The 20,029-nt window shown below is 38.9% G+C and overlaps 1 protein-coding gene across 1 annotated transcript; it reads left to right on the top strand.

Moving 5' to 3' along the window:
- Positions 1-6,774: 6,774 nt before the first annotated feature.
- On the top strand, positions 6,775-19,874 carry entpd6 (ectonucleoside triphosphate diphosphohydrolase 6). Its single transcript, XM_076285320.1, has 14 exons — positions 6,775-7,006; positions 7,378-7,669; positions 8,587-8,663; positions 8,799-8,942; positions 10,776-10,851; positions 12,722-12,757; positions 14,067-14,155; positions 15,581-15,657; positions 17,189-17,253; positions 17,859-17,960; positions 18,123-18,263; positions 18,470-18,526; positions 19,031-19,143; positions 19,481-19,874. Exons 2-14 carry the CDS (start codon positions 7,414-7,416, stop codon positions 19,562-19,564), a joined length of 1,317 nt encoding a protein of 438 aa, XP_076141435.1. The 5' UTR covers positions 6,775-7,006; positions 7,378-7,413; the 3' UTR covers positions 19,565-19,874.
- The last annotated feature ends 155 nt before the right edge of the window (positions 19,875-20,029 follow it).

The raw sequence follows: 20,029 nt of genomic DNA, 5'->3' as shown, positions 1-20,029 counted from the left end.
ACCTGCTCAAGATCTTGGTTCTAGCGTCGGTGACTGCTAAGGTTATATTTATTCCCTGTTCATTTACCGTTCTATTTGGATAGTCCACCTACAGAGTTCTAGAAAGTCTGATTTGAAAGACAGATTTTTTTCATATTCAAATTCAGTCTTTTGCACTTGTTCACTGATCGGCTTTATGATTCCCATCCCCATACCCTAACCATAAATTGTAGCTTACAGAATTTAATTTAATTTAATTGAATACTAGGAGAATTGAAGTAGCTTGCATATAACTAACCAGCCCCTTGTGTTGTTCTACTTCACTGTGCCATCCTACAATGATGTAAATTAAACCATAAAAGGTTATAGTTGTGCTCTACAGTGAGTTGTGGACAGAACTGATCCAGCCCAAGACTGAATGGGTTTAAGAATAGGAAGGGCAAGTCGTTCTGTCCACTGATTCAAGTATTATTTTTTTCCTTTATTTTTTGAGTGTCTTGACTCTGGCTGTGCAGATGGTATCATGTCTTCAAGCTAAATTAGCAGATTGGAATTTGCATTCTAATGTTCCAGGAGTAGGCTAAATGTTGTGGGTGAGTTTGATAAACTCTGTCCTCCGTCTGTTATGGACATTCATGAAGTCATTGCTTCTCACCTCATTGATCATCTCTGCCTTTCTTTAATATTTATGCACTTCTAGACTTTAGACACCAAGACGAGAACAGGTAAGCCTAACTTTGCTTATTTTGAAAGAAATATTGTGTTTATAATATAGAAGTAAGTATGATTATTATTTTATAATTAAAATTAAAATGAATTACCCATAATAGAGTTATTATTTGTTAGGAAAACAAATGGCTTTTCCATTATCCCTTTTAAAACTACTCTTTATTGATTACTACTGCACTATGCATAACAGTCATAGACAATATTTAAAAAAAACAAAATACTGTAAAACATTAAAATACAAAACAAACTGTTTTAAGACAGGTGTCTGATTCATTCTATATGAAAGATTCTGGCCAAACTGCCTCCACTGACATAATGCAATCAAAACACTGTCAAAAAGGATAAGTTTTTTTCCACAATTTTTTTTCTGATTTACTAAACAGTTCTTACAGATTAGCTTGACCAATCAGAACATATTAAGTAAATTGCATTAAATTATTCCATTTATATTATTATATTGTCCTGTCCTCTCTTAAAACATTATATAATAACTCAGAGGGGCATTACGCTCTTATCCCTTAATTTTCCATCTAAAAAGGTACCACACACAGATGAAAATTGGATTGGGCTGAGATAATGCAATTGCCAATAAATGAAACACAAAAGTTAGGCTTTGCGGTTGTGGAGACCAGCCGAGACACTGCAAATCTGGGGGCAGCAATGGCAGCTGAGGACAACTGATGAATCCCTTAAAGGCATAGATATGTGTGCGTGTGTGCGTGCGTGTCGACATGATGGCTTTTTTAAAGTATGTAGGTTTTCTCATCAAAAAGAATTCTGTGCTGTAATGAATTTTCTTTCAGTTAGATGGAGGCGAGGACAGTGAATGAGGATTGACCTGGTTATATGGTTGGGGCAGCCGTAGCTTACTGGTTAGCGATTTGGACTTGTAACCGGAGGGTTGCCGGTTTGAACCCCAACCAGTAGACACGGCTGAAGTGCCCTTGAGCAAGGCACCTAACCCCTCACTGCTCCCCGAGCGCCACTGCGCTGGTATTAGTGTGTGTTTCACCTCATTGTGTGTTCACTGTGTGCTGAGTGTGTTTCACTAATTCACGGATTGGGATAAATGCAGAGACCAAATTTCCCTCACGGGATCAAAAGAGTATATATACTATACGTATACTATATGGAAAGCTAATTTCACTATCTTATGGTCTTTCCCACAATCATACGTCAAAGTAGGCCTACATGACATGGAACAAACGATCAGTGGACCATGTGACCACGTCTTCCTGCAGTCCACGTGATTCTATAAGAGGGATTATTAGGAAATAATTTGAAGGATTTATAGGGATATAATTCAGCGTACGTATATTAGAACAATAATTAATAGAAGATTCCACTTACATCTTTTAAGACAGTGGTTCTCCAGTAGATTAAGAGATAGTGGTGGACATCTGGACAAAGCTACCTCTAATTTCTATATCACTGGATAACTATCACTGAGGCATGTAGTTTTAAGTAGTCTGACGTCAACAACTTTGTGGTGGACAATAAAAAAGATTGTCTTATATAGAATATAGATTGAACAAGTTAGTTTTCCTTACAGCACGGTTTGTATGTGTTTATGGTTGCTATGGTGATGATTTGATAGTTATTTTTGTGTTGAAATTATTGATAACACTTTACTTGAAGGTATCTACATAAGAGTGGCATGACTCTGTCATAACCTTAACACTAACCCTAACTTGTCATGACAAAAACTGAATGACATTTGACAGAAGCGAGTGATAGAAGCGTTATGTCAGTTATGTCAGCGTTAAGTTTATGACTTAATGTTATAATGTTTATGATATGTTCATGACAGTGTCATGTCATTCTTATGTAGATACCTTCAAGTAAAGTGTAACCAAATTATTTAGTCTTTTGCTATTAGTATGATATTGATGATAATGTTGTATGTCGCTTTGGACAAAAGTGTCTGCCAAGAACCATAACCATAACCATAACCATAAATATGAGTGTTTTCTCTTCAGGGCATAAATATGACAGATCATCTCTTCTTACCCAAGCTTCTTCAAAGACACTCAGTAAATTCAGTAAAGAACAGAGATAAAAAAATCATTCTTATTGGATTATTTACATTGCCATGATGAAGATGTAGAATTGAAATTAGAATGTGTGTTCAACTGGATTTTCCCAGAATTTGCTGTAATGCTAGGGCCTACTTGAAAAAAACCTTTATGGTAATAAGGAACAATGACTAATTCTCAGAAAGTTGATTTATTGTCATTTAATCTGAGGCCCGACCATCCTTGTGGGTCCTGAGGTGCTTTTAGAATAACCAATAAAATCCAGATTAAGCAATTGGTTGTACTTTAGGGGAGATTAAATAGGTTCTTGTTATTCAGGGAGCAATGCTTGTACTATTTAATCTCACTATGTTCATGGGAAACAAGCTATTAGAGAAAGTAGAAATGGGTAAATAGCTCCTGCTATTTTTAGCACTGATCCATGTAAACCCATGACAGTACTGCATCAAACCTCATGGAATACTCTTTGTGAAGCCCATGTCATGCAAAAAAATGACTGCACAACCATTTTGAAGCATATTTGCATTAGGATTTGAATTATGTGACTAATCAGCCGTTTGTGGTCTTTTATGTTGCTTTACACTTGTGGTGGAGGTAACTGGAATAATATTTGGAATTGTTATATGACTATCTTAACTGTTAATACAAATTAAGAATGCGTGTGCGTGTGTGAGAGTGTGTGTGTTTGTGTGTGTGTGAGAGAGAGAGAGAGAGAGAGAGTGCCCATGTCTATTTGTGCAAGCAAGAGGAAGAAAGAGAGAGTGAATGAGAGATGATGAATGAAAGTGTAAAACAGAGAAATTGGGACAGATTGGGAGAAAGAGGAGAAAGAAAAGAACACAGCGTCAGGATACAGTCATTGAGAGATGCAGGTCAAATGTATGTACTCTGTTTGTCCATCATAGAATAAAAGCAGTATTATTTTAGTGGGACATGACTCCTAACGATCTGTCAGTAATTGTTTGGAAAAAGTCATTTATATGTAAATCTCTATGCTACTCTGGACTGCTTAAAGTTCACCCTGTCCACTTTCGTTATTATGTTAAGTTGTAACAAATGTTTTTGCAGGCAAACCATTACGGATCCACATGTATGTGGCCTGACCCATTAACTGCTAAAGAGCCATTAAAGGCTTACAGATTAAATTACATTTGTGAGTGTATCACAGCACTTACACATGAAGTGAATGCATTTAATGTTTATTATTTTTTATATAAGTGCTGCATGCCATCCAAAGGCATATCTAACACAGCATAGCATGTTCCAGCAAAATAAATCAGGGTGTAGTGTATTGTGAATGAGTTGGTGTTGAACAATAACTTCTGATGCCATCAAAATCTCCCACACAAACAACGCAAATTAGCCTTTAGAGTGAAATCTTTTGAAATAAATCAGCCCTCTTATTTATATTCTGATGAATCCCCCAGCAGCGCTGCATATTAAACCTAAGAACAGCCTGCAAACCGTCACTTAACAAATTAATTGCACTGAACAATGGCCACGATAGGTCATATATTCAGAAGTGGGTGAGGGGGGGTGTGGCCTATTGTGCAGCAACTGTTGATGGACATCTGTAATGACTGGTGGGCACACAATGGGCCTACTCGCGTGTGTATTCAATTGGATGGGGAGGTGAAAACCAGTTCCTCTGATGACCCTGGAGAGCAACAGTTTGTGGGGGCGGCTGCCTACACTAACCCCTTCCGAACTTCACCACCCTGCCCACATTGATCTTTAGGTAACCGCAAAAGGATCTCTAGAAAAGCAGTCAGCCCACAAGAGGCTTGTGGCCTAGTTTATGTCACACACACACACACACACACACACATACATAGTCTTTGTGAACATATGGCACATTCAGTGTCATTCAGATAGGTTGAATAAGGAATTCTAATTGAATATCTGAAAACCATCTTCACCGCCTTCCTTTGAATAACTAAGGCCCTTCAATATGGGTTAGTACTTGGTAAACATGAAGTGTGTAGGTTTGTGTGTGTGTGTGTTTGTGTGTGTGTGTGAGAGAGAGAGATGGAGAGAGAGAGAGAGTGTCCATGTCTATTTGTGCAAGCAAGTGTGGGTGGGTGGTTCCACATAAAGGACTGCTCATGTGCATGAGAAAGCAAAGAAATTAGATTGCCCCATATATCAAGCCTAATGATTGTTAATTGAGGTAATGAATGAAGGGCTGAAAGGAGGCCTATGGCTACAGCCTGGTAATCTTTAACAAAACGGTCGATAGTCACAAAGGGAGGTGAAGTGCTTTTGACACGAGCAGACCAGAAACAGAACAGCTGGTGCCATATTGTCGAGAGGACAAAGTGATTGTAATTGCCACCATTGTCTTTCTCACTGGCTGAAAAAGGAGGGAAAAGCGAACAGGTCCCCTACAACATAAGTAGCCATCCATGTTGTATATGATTTCTAGTTAGTTTCAGTTTTTAAGAGGTTGTTGTGAACAGATTGGTCAGCTTTGCTCCAATCTCTTATCATTGTCAGCAGGACCTACATCTATATAAGTCCTAACTTAATTTAGGGGTTAGGGTGGATTTGTTGATCCTGTGATTAATTGGAGCAAATTCTTCTCAGATGTGTTCAGACAAACACAAACACACACACACACACACACACACACACACACACACATACACACACAGAGGAAAGTTCTGACAGCCTCACATCTGCTCATTCAGTAGAGACCTTTAACCAAAGCGACTTACAAAAATGAGGAATAACATTTAAGCTACAATGTAGCGAATACCTTAGGTAGCCTAAGTAGGGTAGGCTAATTTTTTTTCTTTCAGATCTTTTTTTCTTCAGTAATTTCGTGTCAACGATTCCCGGGACACTGAAAGACCGGGGTGCATGACACTTGTTGGGCATAGCCCCACAAGGATGACACGGAACCATTGTTTTTCGCTTTGATCCGTCGCCATCTCATAGTGCATAGGAAGACCACATTTCTTTAGTATGTTGGTCTCAAGGGGCCATATGTCAACCCATACCATAACTACTCATTTGATGTATAGCGCCACCTAGTTAAAAATGAAAAAGCTGTAATTGCATGTATCTCTGGCTGACAGGTTCAAAACATGGAATTCTGTTCCTGGTGGACCATACAATAAATTCATATATGTGTACATTTAGTGACTGTACACTATGCATGCACTAATGAACAACACACGCAAACACACAAATAAAGATACATGCACACACCCACACACACGCACACATAAACACACACATGCAAACACACACACACAGACTCACACGCACACACACACAAACATGCACACACACATAAAAACACACATAGACAAGCAGGCACACGCACACACACTCACAAGTGAAAACACACACAGAGAAGCACACATACAAAAGCAAAAACATGCACACACTCATATACACAAAAGTTGCAAGATGGAGACAAATAGACAAGCATGATTTATTTTTGCGGAGAGAATGTGCAGGACTGAGCGGCGGTCATATTGTGTACCGCTTTGCGGTACATCTAGTTAATACTACATCAACCTGGCTACTATTATATTACCAGAGAACGAGAGTGCATAATTCAAGTAGCATAGTAGTCAAAGTGTAGGCGAAGAAGAAAGTTGTAGGAGGTAAAGGAGGGAAGAAAATGAAGTGCATGCTTGGTGGTCGAAGTGTCCTCGAACCAATGATTGTTAAGGCGGAGCTCCGCCTTAACAATCTTTGCTCGAACCTCGAAAAGGTAGGCCTGGGTCTTCAAGAGCTTCTAGAGTGGGACACCCCTGCTCTGGTAGCACTTTGCAGGTCTTTTCACCAACCGGTAGTTCCACAAACGCAACGAGGGAGTGTTTAGCGTTGCGTCCATTAATTCAATAGAATTCTAGACAAGTGTGCAAGCATCAGCTATTTTTAAACATAAAACCATGTAGGCTACTAACGCTATAATGCGTAAATACTAGTCAGAAGAACTATCAGCCAGGACCGCCAGGACAGCGGTACCACACACTTCCTCGAACACGTCATCAACAGGAAGTGCCGTGATGACGTAATCAAACAGAGACACGCGTTCAGGAAACCTGTATGTTGTGTTTATGTAAGGTTGAGATTTATGGTCTTCTGAAGTTGTTTTTTCACTATCCACCGCTTACATTTCAGATGGGAGGAAAATGAGACGACAATTAAGATATGTTAAGTTATCCAGTCAAATAGATAGACATAAAGACGAACCGATCACTATAGAGTGACAGTGACGCCAAACCCCAAGACAGGACTGTAAGGTAAGAACTTTTAGGTTAAACCTCCTCTCCTTCTATGCCTATGGAATAATTATCCAGCGTCGTACCCTGCTAGATAGATGGTTGTAGCCTGACAGCTTGCCTCTTACTGTTATATTCCGTGTCTTGTCTGATGAAATAATAGGATGTCTAGCAAACACTTGTAGTTAACTTAACCGCACCATAAAAGTTATTTGACATGCTGCAGATGTAAGTTGCATTGTTAGGTGTCTACGTAAGTGTAGAAATGTGGGACATTCGTTTAACTTAATGCCACGTATTCATGTTTCTTTGTCCTTATATGGTTAGTATTGCTTGTGTGTTTTACTTCACTTTGGCAGGAGATCTGAAAAGTCTTTCTCTCTAAACCATAGGTAACTGAAAAAGAGAATGAGCATTTGAGGGCTGTCATGAGGATTCCAAAATTTGCTCTTGCCTTTCTCTTTGTTGTTTGCGTGGTGGTGTATCTGACCTATGTCAAGTACCACAATGACGACAAGAGGCCAACACTTCTCAAGCAACCGTTATACCATTGGGCCATCGACCACCACCTGAGGCCAACTTCAGCTGAAGTAGTCAGTGAAGATTTCTTGTATGGAATTATGTTTGATGCTGGGAGTACGGGGACGAGGATACACGTCTTTAAATTTCTCCTTCAACCCAATGGTATGAGAATAGTTTATTTGAAACATTTACAAGCCTCTCTCTCTATCTCTCTCTCTGTATATGCAATGATGGAGAGCACTCCGCATAATCCTCCACTGTCCCTGGGCTGGGTTTCTAAATGGGAAAAAATATGAATGTGGAGTTGTCATGCAGTAAGCTCAGGGCAGGCTACTTCTGTGGTCTGACAACAAAAAACTTGAATTCCAACACAAACTGAACAGGGCATGGTTGGGTGTGGATAAAATGATTCTGCTGATTCTTGCCTGACATAAAATGGAATGTGATTTAGCAGTTGTTGATATAACTTGGCCCTTGTTTGACAATATTTTGTTAGACCTTATTAGGCTTATGCAGCCCACTGCTGCACTGGGGGAAAGAAGTTGACACGCAGCTTTGCTGACGGCTTAGTTATCCCATTTGGAATATTATGCTAAATCACTTAAGTGCTGCTTTGGCTTTATTGTTAAACCTATGATTGTCATATTCTAATGGCCATCAAGCACCTGCCATTTATGTTAATATTTTGCTAAGCTCTTGCTATTTGGCGCGTGTGTGTGTGTGTGTGCGCATGCACTTTCAAACACACACACAAATATACACAGAAATAGCTAAGAGGTCGATTAAGATTACATTGTAGTTAGCATATATTTTTTGTCAACACGATTTGTTTGACTGTATAATCAAAGTGGCATTATGTAACTTTTTGCATTGGAACCGGAGTGATTTTATATGGTGATTCTGTCGGAGTGTGATTCTGTTTGTACAATGTAGCCTGAAACCTTCCATTTAAATTTTCTTATATTGCCTTAAGGCGTGTTGCTTAGCATTCTTGACTAATATGAATTAATTTTGTATAACTGTAGATTAATTATCCTCATTACTCTAACCCTTTTGTTTTGTCCATCGTTTTTTAACAGAGTCTCCTAAATTGGCACACGAGACCTTCAAAGCTATTAAACCAGGTCTCTCTGCGTACGCAGATGATCCTGATAAAGTAAGCTCACCAGTAGGCACTTTGCCTAATATTTTCCTCATGAATTAGGCAACTCTGGCAACACATACAGTAGTATTTCTATCCATGAAATGCAGTTGTATCAGTTCTTCATGGTTGTTACTGTTCACTCTGTAGTGTGCGGATGGCATCCTTCAATTACTTGAATCAGCCAAGGACAATGTCCCTGTGCTGCAGTGGAAGAGCACTCCACTGGTGTTGAAGGCAACTGCAGGGCTGCGTCTCCTGCCAGGGGAAAAGGCTAACCACCTACTGACCAAGGTGTGTGTGTGTGTGTGTGTGTTCTCTGTCCTGTCCTTTGTGATGTGGCGCTTTACAAATGTCCATAAAAGGCTTTGGGCCCTAGATGTATGGCTGGCTGAAACAGGTTATTCTGCTCAAGAGGGTTATCTTAAACACACTTGATGAGGTGTGGGTTTTGGATATAGGAGACATATCCAAATATCCAACATGATCTCTGACTTTAACAAATCATTACTGCATTAGGCTGATTTATTTATCTTTTATTAATGTATTTACTTTTTGGAAGAATGGGCCCAGGGCCCAGTTTTCCAGATAGTGGTGAATCTGATTGGTTACCAGTGTTATAATGACTTTAAGTGTGTTATGCTCGTGCCATGAACACATGACCTGCTCTTAATAGTACTTAAGGGGTGCTGTCCTTGTAAACAGTGCTTTACAAACTTCATAGAACCTACATGTTAACTGACTAAAAGACAGAAAAAAATCTGCATAAGTCTGCATACGTTAATAAACCATATGACACAAACAGACATAAATAATGCTAATGATTTAAAAAGTATATATATTATTTCACTGTTTTCATATTTGTTTGTTGCATGATGTGTGAACATATTAGGTTACTCAAGGCATACAACAAAATGACTGTTCTTTGGCACTTGTGGGTGTCCCACAGATAGTGAGTTAATGAGTACATAATAGGCCTAAGCACAGTCTTGTACTAGACCTTTTTTTATTGATTTGATAAAAGATTAAACTATTCCACCAAAGACTTTCCTTTCATAACATTGCCAGTTAGGTTCCATCACATTATCATCACATTATGAGTATGAAACATATCTCGTATGTCTAATATCATTATATAATAAAGAAAGAAATAAGATGTAAACATATTTTTAGTTGTAATTTGTCTGCGAGTCCCACTGTGACCTCAGTAGTTCCTGTTAAGACGTTCTTAGCCATCATCATACTCTGGAACAACCCGTAAATCTGAGTGTTTTCATGCCGATCTTACACTACAATGCTTTCGGGAAATGGTCTGAAAATTACAAGACATTCGTAAGAGGGACGTCATAAACAATTTAGACTTACAATGGTTTTGGGAGACCCAGCCCAGTATAATTCCAAGTAAAAAATAAACATGGATATCATTTCAATCTAATTAACATATAATACCATAGCTTCCTGCTACAAACTGAAAATGCTATTGCAGTAAAAGCTTCATCATTTTGCATCACCACACCATACATAGGCAATTAAAGAAAGGAGTGAAAGTAACCTTTCAGTAACCTAAGATTTGTTTTTATTATTTACATAGAAAATAGAGCTGAACACACTGAAGTTGCACTGCAGCCAATTCCAGTATGTCAGCTGCATTTTTACGTTTCAGCAATAATGTAAGCTACACATTTTAACCCAACCTTTCACTAATTAATTTGACACTTTTCCTGCTCTTTGTGGAGCATGCCATTTTTGTGCAACCATCTCCATGTGTTGACATTTCTGCCATCTGTTTTTGCCTTCAGACAAAAGCCCTTATAGCTTGAACCAAGAGACTTAATCAAAAATGTTAATGTGAAATCAAAGCTATTAATCAAAAGGCAAGTAGAATTCAGTAGTTATGTAATTGTTTTGGCACATATATAAAAAAACATTTTTCTGAACTGAAGGAAATTCTGCTCAGTCGGTGAGTGTTGAGGCACTGTCTTCAAGTTTAAACAGAATACCATGAAACTGTCCAGGCCTTGGTAAATATGTCAAGGTATAATGCTACTCCGATAGCTGGATGTCTGACGATTCCATCTTATCACAGTTCATAAACTCTTACTGATGCTGGCCCACTGTTTTCCGTAGGTTAAGGAAATCTTCGGAACCTCCCCCTTTCTCACCAGGGAGGAAAGCGTGTCCATAATGGATGGCACAGATGAAGGTAGGAGATGAGAGCAGTTACTGGATGCAATATATTGAGCATAGAGCTGTATCCCATTATCTCCAGCTTCATTAGTTGACAGTCACCAGAACTGTTTCTCAAAGACACTTGTTTGCCACTCCAAAAAGTACAGCACCAACTGTGTATTGCAGTGCATGCGCAAAAGCACTTTGAATTGAGTGCACCCTGTGATGATAGAGGATGACCTAAATGCCCTGCCGTGAGACATTTATTTGGGGTTAGAAATAACTGTGCAGTCATCACAATGACTGATACCCCAAACCTAAATTCATAGAATTCTAGCTCAGATTTATGGCAACAGCAAGAGGTCTTGGTGGGGAGATTTTGCAGACCATTTCCCCTGGGGAAGGGCTCTAAGAGTTTTTGAGAGGGCACGCTAAAGGGATTTCAAGTGGACCAGGCTTTGATTTCCCACTTGCAGTAGACCGGGCTTACAACAGATTACAGCAAAGCAAGTTAAATGTGGAAAAGTTTGCCTCCATGACCAGTAACAGCTTATTTCTCACACCAAAACTATGCATATTGGTAGGGCTTAACAATAGAGATATAACCCGGTGGCCTGGGGATAGTCCAAAGCTGTTTGGGGACACTAGCTTAACCAATAACTATCCTATTGGACCAGAGGAGGGGAATTTGTATTTCATACTTGTTTATGAAATAGCCAGATGTACAAGTTCCTGACCCCTGAGTTCTTTGTGGGTAATGGAGGCATTTTGGCCTGAACACTGCACATGTCTTATGCTAGAAATCCATTTGGATCCAGTGATCCTTGGGAGCAAGAATATTACTCCCCCTCTCTGCTCCTTACCTGTATTTTCTCTCTAGTCCATCCAGGACAGCTGCAGTGAGCATACATTCAGAGCATACATTAAAAAAGAATAAGTTTGTTTATGTCCATGGCTGTGTGATTTATAGGTCTTCGTCATATAGATGTATAAAGTGACGAAGCAATAATCGTATGAGGCATTTTTTAATCCAATCCTTCAAAGTAGTTCGCACAAGAAATAATGAGTGCAAAGGATAATGTTCCACTTAATCTTCGAAAACGGATTATCTGCCATTAATTTGTGAGGCAACAAATGTTGACTTTTAAAATAAAAATGGGAAAAAAGGTTTTGATTGATTCTATAATCCCAAATGACTTGCATAAATGCAGGAATTTTTTGGGAACCTTGGATTGGAAATTGCCCTTTGCATTGACAAAGTCAAATTCCCAAAATTCTCGCCAAAATCTTAATGGACAGATTTCTTTGGCTCTCCTGTGGAGCTAATGCAGTTGTCCTGTGGGATCCCTAACCGGATTTCACAGACTTATTATCTGTTATATTTTTGCCTCTCTGGCTCTTGGTGCCCAGGGCTTATCCTGGTAGATTACTTTGCTTCTCTGAAGCAGAATGCGTAAAAAATAAGAGGAATTTATGGACTGAGGAGGTGTAAGTGGAGCAACGTATGTGTGTTCGCTAAGCAGCGCCTTGTTCCACACTATAAGCGTTTTTTCCACATATTTTTTTTTTAATTTATTTCATAAAGTGTTCTTGTTTTGAGTTTTAGATCTCTTCTTAACTATTTACAAGGATAACCATCAAAGATCTGATATCCTTCTGCATGTTTAAAAACGTACCATTACTTTTAATGCAGCACTTTTGCAGTTGTCATGCAAACATTAGGATTATTTTCACTTAGTAGTAGTATGACACAGTGTGCAGATGTATAAAATAAGTGCCATATGCTTGAAATGCTAAATCTTGACTTTAAGAGGGTTTTACTGCTTGCCTGGATACAATTCCATTGATGTGTTGTTCCAATAGAACACTTTGTTTAAGTTTGACCCTGCTTTCTTTCAATACAGGAGTGTCAGCATGGATCACCATTAACTTCCTATTAGGTGAGACATTCATAGTGGTGACTTATAGAGAAGACTGTTGTTTTCATGTTGTTTATCTGAAATTGATTTGGCCAGTCAGATTGCTAGGACAATGTCATGGACAGAATACCATGAAACTGTCCAGGATTATGTTAAAATGTCAAGGTCTAGAGTAGGGCTGGGCGATAAAACGATAGCGATATGTATCGCAATAGACATGTAATCGATATCAATAAAATATACGTTCGATAGAACATTCGATAATTAAAAGCAACACACGCCTCCCGCCTTACGTTGTCTATAAATAAATAGGCTATATCTTGCATTGTAGCTAGTATGTGCAACTCTACCAGAGTAGGCGATAGAAGTAGGCTTACCTCAACATAGACTCGAGTCCTTGCCCCGTGCGCTCTCTCTCTCTCTCAAAAGGCGCATCCCTTCTCAGCATGCACATGTTATCCAAACATTCACAATCGTGCAAGACGACTGGCTTCAACCAGTGCTGCTTTTCATTCAGACTTATGTGCACATTTATTTATTTGAGTGTTTTTCATGATTGTGTTGCTATTTATTTTCCCTGTTTGCTTTGATTGATAACTGAGGTGATTAAAATCAGAGGAAGGTTAAGTTTAAAATAAAAGTGTTTAAATTGAACTTTTTCCCCCTTCTGGGGGAAATCAATAATTATCGATATCGACTGATATTAAATACTTATATCGTGATACAGTTTTCAGCCATATCGCCCAGCCCTAGTCTAGAGCCACACTGATGATTCCGTCATATCTTATCACAGTCCAAATAGAAAAGCCCAGGCATGGTCACAGGCGCATATTCCTGACTTTTACCGCTGAGAGATCTGACTTGACTCACATGGCATGTTATATTAGAAATATTGACACATATAAATTCATTATAAAAATTTTATAACATAAAATACCATATGAATATGTAGTGTATGTAAGGTAGCATAAGTTTAGCATTTATTAAGTTCATTATTCTGAGTGTGTACATTCGCTTGCTGGCTCCGTCACTGAGTCTGGGGACTCTCATCCTGCACTGACCCATGGCGCTGACCCATCAGTGGCCAGGTCAAAACCCACGAGCCCAAACAGGCTTAGTTTCAGCAATGCAAACAGAGCACTCTTTTTTTTCCCTTTTTAAACGAGTTGGGGGGGGCGGGGGGTAGAGGAAAAGGGAGAGATTAGTCTGGACAAGAGTTTTGTGATTACCTGTTATTGGATTTGAGTAGCATCTTGGCACTGTTACACTAACCCACCCACATCCCACCACACACACACACACACACACACACACCCATTCTCTCCCACAGGTGGGCTGCACACCGCTGCCACACCCACCGTGGGAATGCTGGACTTAGGAGGAGGCTCCACACAAATCACCTTCTCCCCAAAAGACGAGGTGAGTACGGATGCTTGTGGACACCCCCCCCCCCCCTCCTCTACGTCCCCACCCCTTCCTCTCCTCCGATAGCAAAGAGCCAGATCTCTTCTTTCAAAGCTCACAAACTACCGGGATGGCCTCCCATCTTAGTGCCTAATCCGCAAATGCCCTGCTAATCCTGTAGGGCTGGTAAATAAATGTTGTCGGACATTAGGACGGGGAGGGGGATTCTTGTTCTTTAACTAGGTCAGGCCTTGTACACGAGGGATTGAGGACCAATTTACCATGTCATTACACTGTTTTTCAAAGAGTTGAGATCTCCTCAGTGCAAGCCCTTGACGCCTTTATAAGTGAAATTGGTTTGCAGATTGGATCTGGCTTCAGGGTTTTTTCCCTCTCCTCTAATGATAGATCTTTTTTTTCTGGCTGGACGGATGATGAACATTACACGTGTGTGTGTGTGTGTGCGCACGCATATACGCTTGTCTGTATGTGTGCGTGTGCACGCCTATGTGAGTGTGTGTATGTGTGTGCATACTTGTGTAAGGTAAGGTAACTTTTATTTATATAGTGCATTTTTGCACTGAGAGCAACCCAAAGCGCTCCACACACAAGACATTGCACACACACACACAGCGTACCCATGACACCAAGACATAAACAAACAAATTTACAAAATAACAAAAGACATACAGGACAGACAACAAACAAAATTAACAAATAATAAAATAAATAAATTATAAGAAATTTAAAGAAAGAAAATTCCATGTTAACTTAGTCCAATTGATTGCATCTAACCGGCTGATGTCCGAGGGCAATGATGAAGATGATGACGACGCACAGCTGTGTGTGTGTGTGTGTGTGCATTTCAACAATTGAAATGTTTCAATTAGGGGTGTGATGATACTGTCAACTTCCAACTTTGTTCGATGCACGATTCATGGCTCAAGGTTCGATACACTCACAATAACAACCTTCGATAGATAGATAGATAGATAGATAGATACTTTATTGATCCCCAAGGGGAAATTCAACTAAGTAAGACTGAAATTAAACTAGGACCTCCCAGTTATTTATTCCTTTTTTGTGCAAAATGCAAAAATAAAGTATCAATCTCTTAACAGTGTGCTTTACCAAAATCCTTTCTGGAAAATAAAAGGAAAAATAAGAATGAATCAGAATGTCTTTAATCACATGTAAACAATATCTTCACATTCTGTTGCCAAGGCACAAAGCTCTGTTTCTCGAGGTCACAGAGTACTGTCGGTACTACCGACAGCTACAGTGCTTTCTTTGTGAAAATGTCGCCGGAATTCTCCGATATGTTGGTGCCATTGTACTTTGTTACACAAGTGTGGTTGCCAGGGATAGTTACTGTAATCATTTAATATATTATAGTATTGAAGTTGATATTAACATTACCTATTCTGTTCCATTCCCTAGAAAACCATTCAAACCTCACCAGATGATATTACATTGTTGAAGATGTTCAACCTGACCTACACACTCTACTCACACAGGTAAGATCAAATGGGCCTGATTAAGGTCTTTATGTGGAATATAGAACCTTTTGTATTTTGAGGCATGCTGGGTGGGCAGCCTTGGCCTCTAAGGGTCAGTGTGGCTATGAAAGTATGTTACCTGAGTTAGCACACCTATGTACAGCTGTTAACTCATTACACTTACCCCCCATTATGAGTTTTTGCTAGAAATTGCACACCGCCTACTAACAATGGCCCTGTTTCCACATACTTTGACTTATATTCAAGTGCTTGACCTCTTTTGGTAACAATAGATTGACTGTGTGATGAACTGTCAGAGAGTGGCAAAGGGTAGAATGATTTTTTAAGGCGGTTATGTACATCTCTGGAAATTACCACATTCTGCCTTCTTGGTCATTTATTTTGTCTTGGAAACACAACTGAGGCCCACTACCAGGTCTTGTGAATCTGTATCTCAAAGTAGATCAATATAGAATGAAATATGAGTACTTTAGACCATTATTTGCCAAGGTATGCTCATGCATTTTGTAAAATGCACTATAGAAACTCCGCATTGGACTTTTGGTTAATACTGACATTAAAAGGCTAACTGTGTGGCAACCTCTTAGTGTAGAAGCAAATATCCTGGTCTCAAATGAAAGGTAACACTCTGTAGTTTCCTGTGGACTATTTGGAATTTATGTCAGAGGTTCTGATATAGAATGACTACACAAAATATGGAATAGTTACACAAAAGTCTCTATTTTTGCATTTTCTTTGTTGGTTCAATGGATGTGTATAAGATGGGGTTATACATCTGCACAACTAATATTGGATAAAACAACATGAATATTTCTAGGGAAAATTTCTAGGGATTCCTGTGAATATGTCAAGACCCAATATGCTGCATCTACTTATTGCTAAGTGATATACACTGCAGCTAGAAAGTAGCACCAAAGGCGGAGGAAGAGGAGGAGGGCATTTTTGATAAAAATTTAATTGAGACATAGTAAGATTAATCTGACAATGTAAAACACCAAAGTTCAGTTTAGTTGTCTGATAAAAGCATTCCTCAAAAGTGGCAAATCGCTTGATGATGGTGATACTTTAAAACACTGTAGAGATGGAAATCACAATGCACCTCCATTAGGTCTGATTTTTAGATCATGATTTGAAAAAGTCTGCCAGTGAGTTCAGTGCACTTTCAGAGCACGAAATCCAGCAAACCCAGCCCAGATGTTTTGTATCTGGTGCGTTCTGACTTGGTTGGACTGTAAACTACCCACAGTGGGCCTCCATTGAAGAGATTACCCACCTCAGCTTTAGCCTAATCTGGACATTCTATGGCACATATGACACTTCCATTGCACATGTTCTTCCTTGAGTTCAAATGAGCCTGGAAAACTATGCATCTGTGAGATGCCCATTTCCCTTGTGCCTGGATAAAATGGCCTTGTGACCCATGCCATTACTATGTACTGAAACAATCTGAGCATGAGCTCTCTCTCTCTCTTTCTCTTAATGGCATCCATCGAGCTGTTGTATTTATTCCTGTCACTCTTTCCCCCAGCTACTTGGGCCTTGGCCTGATGTCAGCGAGACTGGCGGTATTAGGAGGAACCGAAGGACAACCTCGTATGTGGTTTTCAATTTATCTTCATCTTTTCCTTTTAAAGACCCCCCTCCCTCCCATAAATAAGCCATTATCTAATCTCTTAATAACATGGGCGAAGATTAATTCCTTGGATGCCAGCTGTTGCTGTGATTTAGTTGGAGCGTGCTGGCTTAACAGGAAAAACTGCCATCAGTCCAACACCATAGATGCAGTCTAGTCTTCTGCAGGAATTTGTACACTTAATTTCTTTTCATGTGATATTTTTCTTTTTGTATTTCTTTTTTTTACCCTTTGGGCATGTGAAACCAAAGCCTGTATTCTCTCTGCATCCCAAATCTGCTGAATATTGGTTTCTATTCTATGTCATAAACCATGGTGCAGAGTTCTGCAGTCATCAAACATTTGTAATAATGTCAGTACACAGAGTTGACCACTAGATGGCGAAAATACATCAATTTTCAGAGTAACTTGACCTTTTTGAACCTATGCATTCAGTTTCAAAACACATCTGTATTTGAACTGTTTGACTTGTTAGCTTAATCAAATATGTAAGACATAAGAATATGTCTTAAAATGTAATATTAATTCTAACCAGTTTTGCAACCACTGACTTTTTTCTCCACAGTCAAGGAAGGCCAGGAGCTGATTAGCCCATGCCTTGCTCCTGACTATACAGGCCAGTGGGAACATGCTGAAGTCACCTACACTCTGAGAGGACAGAAAGCAGGTATAGTAAATAAAAAAAAACATCTGCATGTCCCACTAACAATTCCTATACTTCATGTGTATGCATTTAGACTAACAAGGTTGCTGTTGTTTGTGAGAGGTTTAAGATGTGAAGGGTATTTGATAGCGGTAAGGAAACCTATTTAAATACTGTTTGTTTCAGGAGAACCTATCTATGAGTCTTGCCTTATGAAAGTGGAGAAAATGCTTTACAAGAAAGTCAAGAAGGTGGAGGACTTCAAAGATATGGAGTTCTATGCATTCTCATACTATTATGATAGAGGTGTGGACCTAGGAATCATAGGTATGTGATATATATATTTTTTTATTTCAGAAAATCAGCCGACTCACTGTTCACTGAATATTCATGAGTAATGGATGTCATGATAATAGATCATGTTAGTAGACTGACATAATGACAAAGCTTACAACTATTAATTAGTGATCAACTCAGGTCTTCAGTTCAGCATACTACAATGATTAAATAATGCTGACTCTTTTGTGGTTTAGATGAGCAAGACGGAGGGTCGATTAGAGTAAGTGACTACATTGAAGGTGCCAAAAAAGGTATGTTTTTTTCCCCCCAAGTCTGTTCAATGCTGGGCTTTAACATAACTCTTCCCTCTAATATCAAAAATAGAATTTTCCATGATGGAAAAACATAATGGAGTTATTAGGCCTATTTTAGTATAACAAGATGCATACTTGACAAACTTTGTAAATACCTAATATTAATAAATGTGCTTAATTCTTAATGCCAACACCCACTGGCGGCGTCTGAAGCGCGTCAACGATGCCAAAGTTTAGAACTCTTTCCTTTAATGGAGCAAAGCCCACTGGCTGTGTCTGATGTTCGTCAATGCCAAAGTTTAGAAAAATGCTTGAGCGTCAAATCCATAGATGCAAATGTCTCTGCCAGTAGGCATTGGCCTTTAGACCAATTCTAAATATACAATATAGATTGGCTAATGACAAGATTCCAGGTATTGGGGGTGTTCTGCTATTTTGTTTCTTTTAATTTTACTACTGTACCAGTATATATTCTGATTCCGTTTGTTTTGATTTTTTCAGTGTGCAATAATATGACTTCCAGTTCTGAAGGGAATCCGTTCATATGTCTCGACCTCACTTACATCTCAATTCTACTACAGGAGCTGGGCTTCCCTGTAGATAAAGTGTTTAAGGTAATGAAAGACCAATGCCAGAAATGGACAATAGTTATTGTACTAATAGACTTGATTGAAGCTTCTGTAAACAGAATTGATTGAAGTTTCAATGAATGAATGTTCAAGTAAACCATTAGCAAACAAAAAAAGTTAATTCTAAACAAGCCAATTATTGTGCATCTTCCGTAAATAGGTATGTTGATGTATGCATGTTGAATACTGAACATAACCACTACAATAGAAACTTTTTCTAGTTTTCTCTGTAAATTTGACTAATAGTTCCTGAAAACAATGCAAATTCTGGCAGTCGGATTGAAAGCAGCTATTTTTTATTTATTTTTTGTGTCAATTTCAGCTTTCCAGGACAATTGATGGTGTAGAGACGAGCTGGGCACTGGGGGCAACATTTCACTTCTTAGAGACACTCCAGACACTGTGAATCTGCCACCTGACCAGTTCCAGGCTCAGGTTAACATAACAGTTGGCCAGTGAGGATTTAAGATATTACTCTGGGATAATGTCTACATTGATTGTATTTTCTACATTTTACATGGGTGTTATCATGACAATGTGATCTTTTCATTATCTTGTCAGTTTGAATGTAATGATTATTGTGCATCAGTAGCCTACTGAAGACCGTCTGTAACAGATGAATGAAACACAAGAGGTACCTGATGTCATATCTTGACAATGCATGCCTAATGTGTTCAACTGTTTTTACTTTTAAATATATAAATCTAAAAATAAAAGTGTGGGTATTTATTTTCTACTTGTTGTGACATATCAGATTGCAGATGAAATGGAAGTTATCAAGTGCTTATTTCCTGTTCCGTCTGTATATTGAAGTGCTAGATAATGACTGTGATATGATAATGATTATGATAATAATGATTTACACATTTTG

Source organism: Alosa pseudoharengus, unplaced genomic scaffold (assembly GCF_046254945.1).
Source record: "Alosa pseudoharengus isolate Yale_2024_CS ecotype anadromous, Long Island Sound unplaced genomic scaffold, YU_APseudo_1.1 YU_APseudo_1.1_scf_15, whole genome shotgun sequence".
Classification (NCBI taxonomy): domain Eukaryota; kingdom Metazoa; phylum Chordata; class Actinopteri; order Clupeiformes; family Clupeidae; genus Alosa; species Alosa pseudoharengus.
The sequence above is the reverse complement of the archived record's forward strand: the minus strand, read 5'-3'. Positions and strand labels throughout refer to the sequence as shown.

Coding starts and splice junctions, on each gene's coding strand:
- entpd6 (XM_076285320.1), top strand. CDS start 7,414: ATGAGGATTCCAAAATTTGCTCTTGCCTTTCTCTTTGTTGTTTGCGTG. Junction 12,758..14,066: donor CACCATTAACTTCCTATTAG/GTGAGACATTCA, acceptor TCTCTCCCACAG/GTGGGCTGCACACCGCTGCC. Junction 17,961..18,122: donor TCTGAGAGGACAGAAAGCAG/GTATAGTAAATA, acceptor TGTTTGTTTCAG/GAGAACCTATCTATGAGTCT.